The sequence below is a fragment of the Glandiceps talaboti genome, chromosome 11 (genome assembly GCF_964340395.1).
Source record: "Glandiceps talaboti chromosome 11, keGlaTala1.1, whole genome shotgun sequence".
NCBI classification, from domain to species: domain Eukaryota; kingdom Metazoa; phylum Hemichordata; class Enteropneusta; family Spengelidae; genus Glandiceps; species Glandiceps talaboti.
This window is the reverse complement of record NC_135559.1, coordinates 10071340-10084936: the sequence shown is the minus strand read 5'-3', so window position 1 is coordinate 10084936 and position 13597 is coordinate 10071340. Positions and strand designations below refer to the sequence as shown.

General features: G+C 36.9%; 1 protein-coding gene across 1 annotated transcript in view; it reads left to right on the top strand.

The window, feature by feature from the left end:
- LOC144442329 (lysosome-associated membrane glycoprotein 1-like) overlaps positions 1–9096 on the top strand; it is a 31050-nt gene extending 21954 nt beyond the window's left edge. The window contains exons 4-11 of the mRNA XM_078131640.1: positions 464–634; positions 1931–2127; positions 3338–3551; positions 4992–5162; positions 5897–6078; positions 6634–6880; positions 7605–7775; positions 8004–9096. Of these exons, the coding sequence (XP_077987766.1) occupies positions 464–634; positions 1931–2127; positions 3338–3551; positions 4992–5162; positions 5897–6078; positions 6634–6880; positions 7605–7775; positions 8004–8149 (1499 nt within the window). The 3' untranslated portion in view covers positions 8150–9096. The remainder of the gene's footprint in view (positions 1–463; positions 635–1930; positions 2128–3337; positions 3552–4991; positions 5163–5896; positions 6079–6633; positions 6881–7604; positions 7776–8003) is intronic.
- The last annotated feature ends 4501 nt before the right edge of the window (positions 9097–13597 follow it).

Sequence of the window (13597 nt, the reverse complement as noted above, 5' to 3'; positions counted from 1 at the left end):
TATGCACTAAAAGTCGTATAATTTGGAAGGTATTTCTTGTGGTCCCTGATAGAAAAAGGCATCAATCTATCGATCTCATCCAGACGCTATCTCTTGTGTTGTGTACTGGTCAATCAATATCAATTAATTCAACAAGTACTAAAATAAACTAGCAGTCATCAGAGATGACTCAGGACACCACCCCCCCCCCCCCCCCCCCCCCCCCCCCCCCGGGTGTTTTCAGGGGATCGGAACACGCCACTGTCATTACCTTTTACTCTAGGTGTCATCAGTGGCTTCAATCGCATATGTATGCTTCATATTTGCGTCAGTCTAGTCTTGCGGGTAATTTCCTAAGTTTATCATTGTGTGGGCTTGTTGCTGTGTACAGACTCATTGCCATGGTAACTGGGCAGTTATCAGTGCTGTTCAATATTTTGTAAGTGCCTGATTACTTTCTGTGAAATGTTCTTCACTGTTATAGGTGCTCATGTCACAGCGGAAATCACAGATGCTCTGTTCAATACAACAACAAGCACATCTTATCAGTGTAATGCTGATGAATCGTACAACTTCAAAGACAATGGTGGATCTATGACGACTTATGATGTCCAATTACAGGCTTTTGATATCAAGAATGGAAAGTACAGTGATGGTAAGTAGTAAAGTTAACGGTGTGCTGTTGGGACTAACTCTGAGTAAGTAGTAAAGTTAACAGTGTGCTGTGGGAACTAACTCTAAGTAAGTAGTAAAGTTAACAGTGTGCTGTGGGAACTAACTCTAAGTAAGTAGTAAAGTTAAGTGTGCTGTGGGACTAACTCTAATTAAGTCATAAAGTTAACAGTGTGCTGTGGGGACTAACTCTAAGTAAGTAGTAAAGTTAACAGTGTGCTGTGGGAACTAACTCTAAGTAAGTAGTAAAGTTAACAGTGTGCTGTGGGACTAACTCTAAGTAAGTAGTAAAGTTAACAGTGTGCTGTGGGAACTAACTCTAAGTACGTAAGTAGTAAAGTTAACAGTGTGCTGTGGGAACTAACTCTTTTGTAAGTAGTAAAGTTAACAGTGTGCTGTGGGGACTAACTCTAAGTAAGTAGTAAAGTTAACAGTGTGCTGTGGGAACTAACTCTAAGTAAGTAGTAAAGTTAACAGTGTGCTGTGGGAACTAAGTCTGAGTAAGTAGTAAAGTTAACAGTGTGCTGTGGGGACTAACTCTAGGTAAGTAGTAAAGTTAACAGTGTGCTGTGGGACTAACTCTAAGTAAGTAGTAAAGTTAATAGTGTGCTGTGGGAACTAACTCTAAGTACATAAGTAGTAAAGTTAACAGTGTGCTGTGGGAACTAACTCTTTTGTAAGTAGTAAAGTTAACAGTGTGCTGTGGGGACTAACTCTAAGTAAGTAGTAAAGTTAACAGTGTGCTGTGGGAACTAACTCTAAGTAAGTAGTAACGTTAACAGTGTGCTGTGGGAACTAACTCTAATTAAGTAGTAAAGTTAACAGTGTATGTGTGTATGTATGTATGTATGTATATGTGCTTGTGTGTATGACTATGTATACATTAACTTTTGTATATGTATATGTATGTATGTGTGTATGTGTATGTGTGTATGAAAGTACATAATGTACATTGTGTGTGTGTGTGTGTGTGTGTGTGTGTGTGTGTGTGTGTGTGTGTGTGTGCGTGCGTGCATGTGTGTGTGTGTGTGTGTGTGTGTGTGTGTGTGTGTTGGTAGATAAACCAAATTTCACTTGTGATCCATACATACAATTGTCGTAAGTGACATATTTGAAGTTTCCTCTTTTCTACTACCGGTAGTTTTACTTCCCTATTCGTATTCTGAAAATAAATGTAATAACTGTGAACTGATCGAAGACCACTCAATTGCTGACATTAACTTCATTGGGATAAGATGTACAATTCATTGCAATGAGATGTTCACACATTCTCTTATAGCAAGTGAATGTGAGGCTGACTTGACAACAACACCAGCTGCAACAACAACACCAGCTGCAACAACAACACCAGCTGCAACAACAACCCTACCACCACAAAGCAAAGTCTTCAAAGTTATTGAGAACAATGAAACTTGTCTCCTAGCTGAGTTTGGAATCATGTTTAATGTCAATTATACCAAGAAGGACAATACCACAGTAAGTTAAGTTATCCTATCAATTTGTAGCCTGTTTACTGTGCCGTTGAGATACATTACTAACTAGTCATACCTCCTAGCCCTAGTCTAGCCTGTTTACTGCACTGTTGGGATACATTACTAACTAGTCATACCTCCTAGTCCTAGTCTAGCCTGTCTACTGTACTGTTTAGATACATTACTAACTAGTCATACCTCCTAGCCCTCGTCTAGCCTGTTTACTGCACTGTTGAGATACATTACTAACTAGTCATACCTCCTAGCCCTCATGTAGCCTGTTTACTGCACTGTTGAGATACATTACTAACTAGTCATACCTCCTAGCCCTCGTCTAGCCTGTTTACTGCACTGTTTAGATACATTACTAACTAGTCATACCTCCTAGCCCTCGTCTAGCCTGTTTAATGCACTGTTGAGATACATTGCCATTATTCAAATGAATCAGTATGTAAATATACACACAAATACAATATTACATGTTATTTATATATGTCTTATATGTACAACCGTATGGGTACTGGACAACCATTATAACGACTTTTCGAGGTGTGGCTAAGTGAATCGTTTTGAAATTTTTCTCAACACTAGCAGAGACTACAATGGTTAGGAGATACAGCCAGCTAACAATGTATCTCAACAACTCAGTAATCAAGTTAACCAGTTTGTAGATGATGTGGCAATGAGAAATGTCATTGGCTTAGTGGTACAGCTTACTGATTTAGTTCAAGCCCAAGTCATACTTTGATTAAATTTGCGACATTTTCAGTAAGAAGACTATCGTTCAGTTTGACTCTTTCTAGAAGCATCACGGTTACATCCCACAAACTCTGAATCCGTGATGGTCATCCTTCACTGTGGATGTCTTGGGAGACCAGTCTAGAAGAACTTGAAGAATCATCCATCATAACTAATGTTATTTTATTATTGTGTGTAGTTTGCAAATCTGGTGGACACTGTTTACCAACACTTACATGGAAACCACTGTTTTAGTTCCAAATAATCAGCAGTGCCCTCTGTGGTTAGATAAGGAAATGATTTGAACTTTGAACTTTAGGTAGTAGTTTGGCAAAATGTTGTCTTCGTGTTACCATCTCACTAGTCAGAGCATATTTTTCTCGTTTTTTTTTTTATGGTGACCAGAAAAAGTACAACATCAACATAAAAATTCTTAATTCTGTTTAATATGGGACCAAAAATGTTCTCTATTTCAGGGTATTGCTTCATTTGACTTGCCAGATGGAACCACAGTAAACCAAGAAGAGAGCATGTGCAGTGCAAATTCCTCCAAATTGGTGCTGAATTTGCCAGGAAACGGGTATAATTTGACAATGGAATTTGAGAGGAAGAATAAGATGCAGCAAGTAACGGCGATAAAGTTGGACTACAGCACTGATAAAGCACACTTCCCTAATGCCACTGAAGAAGGTATATACTGATATTGTGATACCTCTCGCAGCGGCTGCGTATTGGCTGAATGACCAGTACGCATGCACGTCCTATATACTGTGGGCCTTTTTTGGGGTGGTTTTTACCCAAGGATGCATTGCGGCGCAATTACTATGCATTGCGCATCCTATATGTTATGCGCATTCTTCACACGGAGGGCGTTATCTACAATATCACTGTGATGCAGCCCGTTACAAATGAATCTACCCTACATCTACAAGTTTATGGGCTTTGCCTAGTTATGATAGTAATATTATGATTAGACATTTTGGGATTTAATCAGACTACCGTAACAAGGGCATGTGTTTGTAGATATTTACCCAGAAGACAAAATTTGCAGGTATATGCAAAAATAATGACTCTGTTGAAGTTAGGCCATTATTTGTGTCATATGTACAAACTCCATGCTAAACATGCATATGCTAAACTTGTGAAAATATGAACTTACAAACCACATTTAACCCTACAAAGTCACAGGCAGAAAACTTTGCATCATTTGGGTTATTCCATTACATAGTAGGGCAAATTCTTCTATCGTCAATTTTGTTCTTTAGTCATTGAACAAGTCTGATATTTGACATGAAAATAATGATTTGTTATATCTGTATCCCTAACCCGTAGTTGGGGGGGGGGGGGGGGGGTCTTTTCATGACATGCTTATCCAATACAGCAAAAATTCCATACAAATCAATCTAGTACAATCGTGAGATTTCATGTAGATGGAGTGATCGTTCACTCATTTACATATTATTTGCGTACATATTATATTAAATGTAATAAAAATAAATTAAGTGGTTCCAGTTACACTTATTTTGAGAACAGGTAGGGTAGGTGGATTTTCCATTGTTATCCAAATGGTCTCTGTGTTATTTATTTCTTCCTATCAGATGTACAACCATTACAGATTTGAAGAACAGTTTTATATATTTTTTTTAAGTTGATGTCGGTTTTCCGCATCCACTATTTCTCATGAGACTTGACAATTTTTGCGATTTTATTATTTTTTCTGTAGAATAAGTTTTAAAAAGTTTAGGGTCGGCAGTGAAACACTAAGTGGGGTCGGGTAACCAGAACCAAACAATTATTTTTTTTTTAGGCCTTATATACATATTTGTATAGTAAACTGACAACTTTACTGAAAACTGGGAACTCAGTGCATGGCTCGCCTGCAAGCTGTGTCATGTAATGAGCCATGTGTGCATGTGAAGGAATAGTGAGATCTTTCTAATTAACAGGGTTTTTTTGTTTGTTTTTTTTTGTTTGTTTTTTTAATTTTTATTTAATTGCAAGTCCACTTGGGTAGTTTTTGTGGACCTGATTAACAGTTTGCATTTATAGTAATTAATGAGGTAGACTTAATTAGTGTATTGTAATATCTATATAATTTATGTTACTTTTGTTACGTTATTTGTTGTATAGGTGCACACATGAGTGCAACGGCGACACAACCATCAATCAATGCAGCTGTTGGTATGTCCTATCAATGTGATGCTAAACAAATTCTGAAATTTGACAAGAGTGCCGGAACCATGGAGATGGATAAAGTGAGAATTCAAGCATTTGATGTCAAGAATGGTAGTTACGGTCCAGGTAAGTTTTGTAGCAATGCAATGAAGCTGGTAATATCTGTTTATACCTACATCTATGTATACAGACGACAGACAGACAAAAATACATGCATTCAGACACACATATATACACAAACATCCACATACACACACACACACACATACATACATACATACATACATACATACATACATACATACATACATACATACATACATACATGTGTGAGTACGTACGTACATACACACACATACATACATACATGCATACATACATACATATATACATTCATACATACATACATGTGTGAGTACGTACGTACATACACACATACATACATGCATACATACATACATACATATATACATTCATACATACATACATACACACAAACATACACACATACATACACACATACATACATACACACATACATACATACATACATACATTCATACATACATACATACATACATTCATACATACATACATACATACATACACACAAATACACATACGTAGGTATGTACATACATACATACATACATACATGCATGCATACATACATACATACATACATATATACATACATATATACATACGTACGTACATATGTATGTACGTACGTACATACACACATACATACAGACATGTACACACGCACGCACACACACACACACACACACACACACACACACACACACACCCACATCATATATATACATACCAACTAATGGTTCTAATGAATGTTTCAGCTGATCACTGTGCTGAAGACTTATCCACCACTGTGCTACCAGTGACAACTGTAACACCAACACCAACACCTGAACCCAAACCAGGATCTTGGAATGTGACTTCTAAAGATAATTCAACTTGTATGCGCATGACAATGGGTATTGGCTTTGCAATTACCTACCAACTCAATGACACAAAGAAGGTATATTAATGTTGTATTATATATGGAGAATTTAGTGATGGGCTAGCTTATAGTACATGTATGGCATGTCTGTGTCTTCTATGAAGGCTTGTTGATAGAGAATGTGACAGTGATATAGCTTACTGCAATTCAATGACACACAGGTGATTAGTAATGGGTGTATAGAAGTGATAGCAGTAGTAGTTGTAGCAACAGTGACTGCAGTAATAGTTGCAGCAACAGCAGTAGCAGTAACAGTTGCAGCAGTAGCAGTAACAGTTGCAGCGGTAGTAGCAGTAACAGTTGCAGCTACTGTGTTATTAGTAAAAGTAGTAGCAATAGTAGTTGTAGAAACTGGTAGCAGTAAAAGTTGCCGCAACAGTAGTAGCAGTAGCAGTAACAGTTGCAGCGGTAGTAGCAGTAACAGTTGCAGCTACTGTGTTAGTAGTAAAAGTAGTAGCAACAGTAGTTGTAGAAACTGGTAGTAGTAAAAGTTGCTGCAACAGTAGTAGCAGTAAGAGTTGCAGCAACACTGTTGGAAATAATAGTTGCAATTATTCTGTCTGTTTATTGTAGAGTAACATAACAGTACAGCTGGATGTAGATGCAAGTAAAGCTGACGCCAGCTCATCTGACTGTTCCAATAACAATACCCACATATTTGTGTTGACATTCCCTGACTGGAATGGCTGGAAGATGACCATGACCTTCACCAGGGGTAGCCAGTCTGACCAGCTTTCGGCTGATTCTGGATCTTATTCCTTGAAGAATTTCACTCTCAACTTTGTCTATGATGCTAGACTACCAAACGCAAGCAAGCAAGGTTAGTACTGATTAGGATATCAAAGTCAAATTTGTACCCGAACTGATATGTACTGTGGCTCATTATACCAGGTAGTGTTATACATAGGCACATTAAAATGTGTGTGTGTGTGTGTGTGTGTGTGTGTGGGTGTCTGTGTGGGTGTCTGGGTCTGTGTCTGTACTTTTGATGACTGTCAGAGAAGCGTTTGTAGCATAACTATGTGGACATTTGAACTCATTGGTGCTATAGTCCTGTAAAATATGTGTGTCTGTCTCTCTATCTGAACAACTTTCACCACCTAGGAATTCCTTAGGTTACTCCACGTGGGAAACTTACGAACGGAATAGAATTGCATGCTAGTTCGTCAGATTTAAAAGAGTGTCTCAATGAATGTGAAACTGTAAATGTGTTGATAGAAAGGACAGTTTAATCACAAAGTAAGTTATCAATTGATTCAAACCACTGGGTGACCTCTACTTCATTCAGATTTTTTATAATCAGATTGTGAGAGTACACGTGCAATTGATTTACACGATAAAACACATGTTAAAGGGGAGTGTCACAGCAGGAAATAAAGATATTTTCATTAACTTTATTTATGTGATGTGAACTCATGAAATGACTCTTCAGAATCCCAAATTTATAAACAAAAAAACCCAAAAAAAACAACTTTATTTCCTGGGGTGGTGTTCCCCTTTTAATTTGAATTCCATAGTACTAACGTAGAAAATTTTAACTGCAGGTCAGACTGACATGAGCTTCTCCAACACAACTGAGTTCAGCACCCCTGTAGGGAGCTCCTACAAGTGTGATGCTGAACAGACGTACAAAGTAGATGCCACCACCACTTTGGTTCTTGACAGTGTCCGAATCCAGCCATTCGCAGGTGACACAAAGGGTGCATTCGGCCAAGGTAAGTACAAGGTTGAATATTTTATGTCAACAGCATCATATTTAGAGTAGTTAGTGTTGACAATTTGTGTTATTCTACTGGAACAACTTCAAACAGGAAAGCTCAACCCCTGAGAATATGCCATGGCATATGTATTTTCCAGTGGCAGGAAGGAAAATATTTGGGAATGATATGATAAGTCTTAAGTTTTGCTATGGTAATGACGGGTTCATCTATTTTGTGTTTCAGCTGAAGATTGTGAAGCTGACCAGACAACTAGCAACATCGTACCGATAGCTGTAGGTTGTGCCTTGGCTGGCCTGGTCATCATCGTGCTTATAGCCTACCTGATTGGAAGACGCAGGAGCCACGCCAAGGGATACCAATCTGTGTAATCAGCACCAAACCATTTGACCCTAGCAGGAGGCCAACACACGCTTTGTCATGTGACCTACTTACACTCAGTGGGATTTGTTGAATGTCGTGTGACTTTCAACCAATAGGATGTTTGCTATCATGTCATGTGACTAGAAATAACAGGTAAAAAGTGAAATCTTGGCATAAAATTATTGTACAAACCTTTTGATGTAAGTGAGTGTGGAAATAATATTCATCTAAAATAGAAGAAATAAAACAGATGAAACAAATTCACGATTTTGATTTTGTTTCATGTAATCCAAAATGAGTATTGTTCAACCAAGTGATTAACCTTTCCCAACATTTTTCGAATCTCAAGATTATGCAAATTAAGTAATCAGTTATGCAGATTAAGATAATAAGGTGGTGGCCAACTGCCAAAGGTCAAATGGGGTCAAATAATGTAAAAACTGTGTATAAAAGTACTAGCTTGTTTTATCAAGTTCTTACATTAAGGATGGATGGGCCAAACCTACGAGTGCAACTAAAATTGTAGAAAGCGTCCCCTTTTCATTTTGGCGTATAGAAATAAAAATATTTGTAGCCTTTTACCTTTGTATGAAGTCGCCCCCTCATCAAAAGTTTACAAATTTTGATATAAAAAAATATGAAGGCCTTTTCTGTTAGTATAGACGGTTTGTAGAGACATTTATAGATGCTGTAATGATACGCATTCATTTTGTGTTTTTCAAACGTGTGATTCGCTAGATTTTGAAAAAATTGGAAATTAAAAGAAATGTCGATGGACGTAAAAATTGTTATCATTGTACGTAATTTTGAAGGATGACAACAGAAAATATTCTATTTTTGCTGAATTTTTTGATTGTTGGTTAGCATATGTATAAATTCAGAGGTATTGATATTTTACGGAAACGGAATGAAAATAATATATGGTTCACTAACGTATGCCATAAAAGTTGCACTTGATTGAAATTGGGGTGGGGGTTGGGGGGAGTTGGAGGGGGGTGTTGTCATAGTTTAGGTCATTGATCATGTGAAGCACTTTACTTAGTACACAGAAAAATGAATGTTTGAGAAATTTTCCCACTTTTTGATCAAAACCTGTTGACTTTGTTGTCGAAAAATAAATGTTACTTGCCAAATACGGTAAAAGTAACCAGTTTACAGGGTTTGTTGTTATGTTAAGTTGCAACAATCTTGTTTGGCTATAAACATTTCATTTTCATCATTATCAGTTTTTTTAACAATTTAACGTTTGCAAATACACAGTTCTGAGACTTTCAGGTTTTTTTTTGCATTTGACTAGTAGTCAAGACAACATTGGGGTAAACAATCTTATAAACCAAATTATGACTATATAAGGAGTTTTCTCTAGTCATGTGATTTCAATCATGTCCATATACGGTCAAATCTTTCTCAATCACATATGACCAAATAAGGTCACTAGAGAAACAGTTGTACAGGTACCCCTAGCTTGACAAAGACAGACAGCCAGAGGTACCTGTCTGCCCCAGTTTTGCATATAAATGCAGATTTCTAAATAAAGAAAGGCATACATAGCTGTGGAGGGTTGATTGTGCATAAACATGTGGTTAGATGTATGCTAACTGATTTCATATTTAGGCGGATTTTATCGTTATTTGTACCTATTTACTCTCTGATTTGTTAAAATTGAAGTGAAACTTTGGACAGATTCGTAGTCAAGAATTCATTTATTACATATACTCGGTATGTAAAGGTGTTTATTATACGGACCACTTTCAGATAAGTTAAGGGGCCTACCAGTCTACCTAACCATCTTCTAACCTTAACTTAGACTCCCTAGCATCGTTACAAATATTTAACTATGTATCCTTGATCCACTAATTTGCCACATTTTATTTCATGTTCACCATTGTTATATCGAAAGCTTAGAATGAATCTATGACACGGATTTGAAAGAAATTGAACATTTTTTTGTAACTTTACGATGTTATCCGTTAATTTTACACAGCACAAAACTTATATTCACACACAAAAAAGAAAAGAAAAGAATACAAAATCTGATTTTAAGTTTTGAAACTGGTTGTTGCTTTTGAGCTGATATAAAACTTACTGAAATCATTAAATGATTAGTGATGTAGCTAGTCCCAGGTATTTCTGAAAAAGCTCTGTAGATAAAAAAAAATTTCTGATGTAAAAATATTAGCGCAGTGCTTTTCTAGGTGTAATTTTTTGATAATGGAGATCTGCCTTGTGCATGCTACTGTAGAGGAAGTCAAAACTATTTTATAGAAGGCAGAGTTTTTGGACAGCATAATTCGGTGCTTGATATTTCTCGACAACTGCTTTCTTTCTCTGGGCTGATTTATTAACAGTACTGTTGCGATGCACAAATTCTTACACTTTAATTACGTTAGGTGTTCATGTTAGCCACTTAAAAAACCTTTTCATCCAAACGAATTGCTGAAAACAGGATGATTCTCATTGGTTACCACTGCATCACATGATTAGGTGATTTAGAAATGCATAGTTCTGATTGGTTACCACTGCATCATGTGATATGTAAATTTGTAAGATCAGTTTTCTTTTTGGAATTATTTCCACTTCTCTCATTGGTCACACTTCATCACATGACATGTAAATTTATGAGACCAATGTTTGGCTATTGATTTCCAATGCTAAAATTGGTGACACTTCGTCACATGATATGCAAAAATGTGTAGTCATAGCATCAGGAGAATAAAACTACAAAAAGTCAAACATTTTAATGACAGGGTAAAACATCATCACTTCCCGATCAGACACAGTAATAAAAAAGAATGTAGATGGAAATGCTGAAACGTAGTAAGCAATAACAAATTACACAAGTTAGTTTGCGTAATGTTTGTGAAAGTGCATGAAAGCGTTGTTCGTGTGGTTAGTTATATCAGTTTACTTAGTGTTCATATTTGATGTTAAATTTGATGTAAATCCTTTTTTGGAATAAAAATGCCTTGATGACTTGATGAAAATGCCAGTTGCCAATAATTTCATCCCAGAACTTTCATCAAAAAAACATCAGCAAGAAGTTCAGACCAGTGTAGACTGAGGGCGCTGTTTGCATAACCTGCATAACAAATTATTCCACCTTGTTCTAGATCGTTTTGTCTTAATTGGTGTGTACAGAAATGTCACTTATTGAGTACATTGTTGAAGCACTTACTGTCTACAGAAAGTTTGATCTTGTCAAAACAGGAACCCTGATAAGTTCACTATTAGACAAGCCTAGCCGCTATGTCTGGTCTAAACAAACATTACCACTCGCTGTTGTCACTTCTAATTTGCATGAAGTTTACAGAAATGTTCACTTTGATATCAAGTCGACTGACTTCACAATTTGTATTATTATAGTCATATACGTGTCTTGTTGCATAGTTTAACTCACTGTTACCATTTTCATAATTCATATTGGCAATTTTAGCCATTTTTATTGTAACCGGAGTATAATCATGTGATTTTGAGTTACTTAGTGATTTGTGTAAAACTATCATTTTCATAAGGAATCTGTTTTGGCATACCTTTAGTATCTTAGCCTTGATCAAGAGCTTATGTACTAACCTGTACTTTGTAAATTGAACCAGTAATGGAAAACAACAGTTACTGTAATTGCCTTGGCATAAGCCATTGGTAGGATACGATTCTTGAAGTAGAGAAGGGATGCTACTCTAATTGTCCACAAGATCCACTGTGTTAGGGTGCCCTCACACATAAGTCTACCGTTCTCTTTCCTGAGCCGTTGAGGGCAGAACTCAACATATCTTTCAGTCACAGTGGGTTCACATTTTACATCGGGTTGGTTCTTACTCTAGCCCTATTTGTAACACGAGATAAAAAGTGCGAAAATGGTGGAAAAAAAACCCACAAATTTAAATGTGACTGCTACATATTATTACAAAAAAAATAAATTTCTGTGGAAATGAAGCTTGGCAAGTCAAAGTTTGCATGTATAAAGTTACAAGTATACAGAATGACCGTTTTATTTTGATTTGTGTGAAAATGAAGTTTCTATTATACATTGTACAGTTGTCACACTTTCAGCATCTCATTGTAATAGTTTGCTCATACGCTAACATTCAGATTGACAAGCCTCAGTAATTGTTGTTGTGTAATTCAGCCAATACAAATGAAATGCCTTGGAATAGATAATCAAATAAAAAAAAATAAAAAAAGCAGTTTTTCGTGTCACTGTTATTGTTTTCTTTGAGACAGGTGATAAGGATGTGTGGAAGAAATTAGAATTTGTATATTTGAGACCTAGACCACCTGTCAACGAGACTGAATTTTATGAACACTTTTAGTAATGTTATAAGCATGGTAGACTGTCGACAGTCGCTCGCGCCTTTTTTTCCTCCGTTTTATCTAAACTCCGATCCGGCGATCTAATCGCAAACTGATATCGAGGGCCGAAGGCCCGAGTGATCGAGGGCCAAAGGCTCGGGCCTTCGGCCCTCGATATCAGTATGCGATTATAGTAGTGTTGCGCCGGATCGGAGTTTAGATAAGACGTAGGAAAAAAAAGGCGCGAGCGACTGTCAACAGTCTATAAGCATGGTAGTGAGTGTGTGTTATGTATGTATGTGTGTGTGTGTATGTATGTATGTATGTATGTGCGTGCGTGCGTGCGTGCGTGCGTCTGTATGTATGTATGTATGTATGTTTGTATGTATGTATGTATGTATGTATGTGTCTGTCTGTCTGTATGTATGTATGAATGTATGTATATGTATGTACCATGTATGTATGTATGTATGTATGAATGTATTTGTGTGTGTGTGTGTGTGTGTGTGTGAATGGCTTTACATAGAAAAAACACTTGACTGTCGATACCTGGTGATGTCACTTCTTGCATCAGTTCTAACAAAATGTTAAAACTTAGAGAAAATACAAATTAGACAAAAAAGATATAACACAGTCACTCCAAGTAATAAGTATGGTGGCAGTATAAATAAGTATATTCAAGTGATGAGCAGTATCGGTACATGTGCAAAAAGAAGATGAATGATTGAGAAACTTTGTCATTTTCATTAACTTGGTACGACGTTATACTCTCCATACATTTCTGCTATAAAAACAAAAACTTTGATAATGCAGTCATGGCCTTGGGGGGTCATGTAATACACTCATAGAGTCTTACTTAATAACAATCCAGCAGTAAATGAGTACAAATGCACAGCTAGCTAGACTCACTGTATATTGGATTCATTGAAGTTGATTCATATTTGGTTCTCCGAGCTGAAAATTTGTGTAAATAACTTGACAGTTATGGGTGACGTCATTATCAAGTCGGATTGTCACGTGATCCCAGTTGACGACTCGATTTCAAGAGGGCGCTATATTGAGACGATCATGACAGCCAAAGTTCGTGACCTGGATTCACCCTGATGGACTGAAGTACACCATACTGTACACAGCCCATAAAAGATCATTTCCATGCAGTAGTCTGA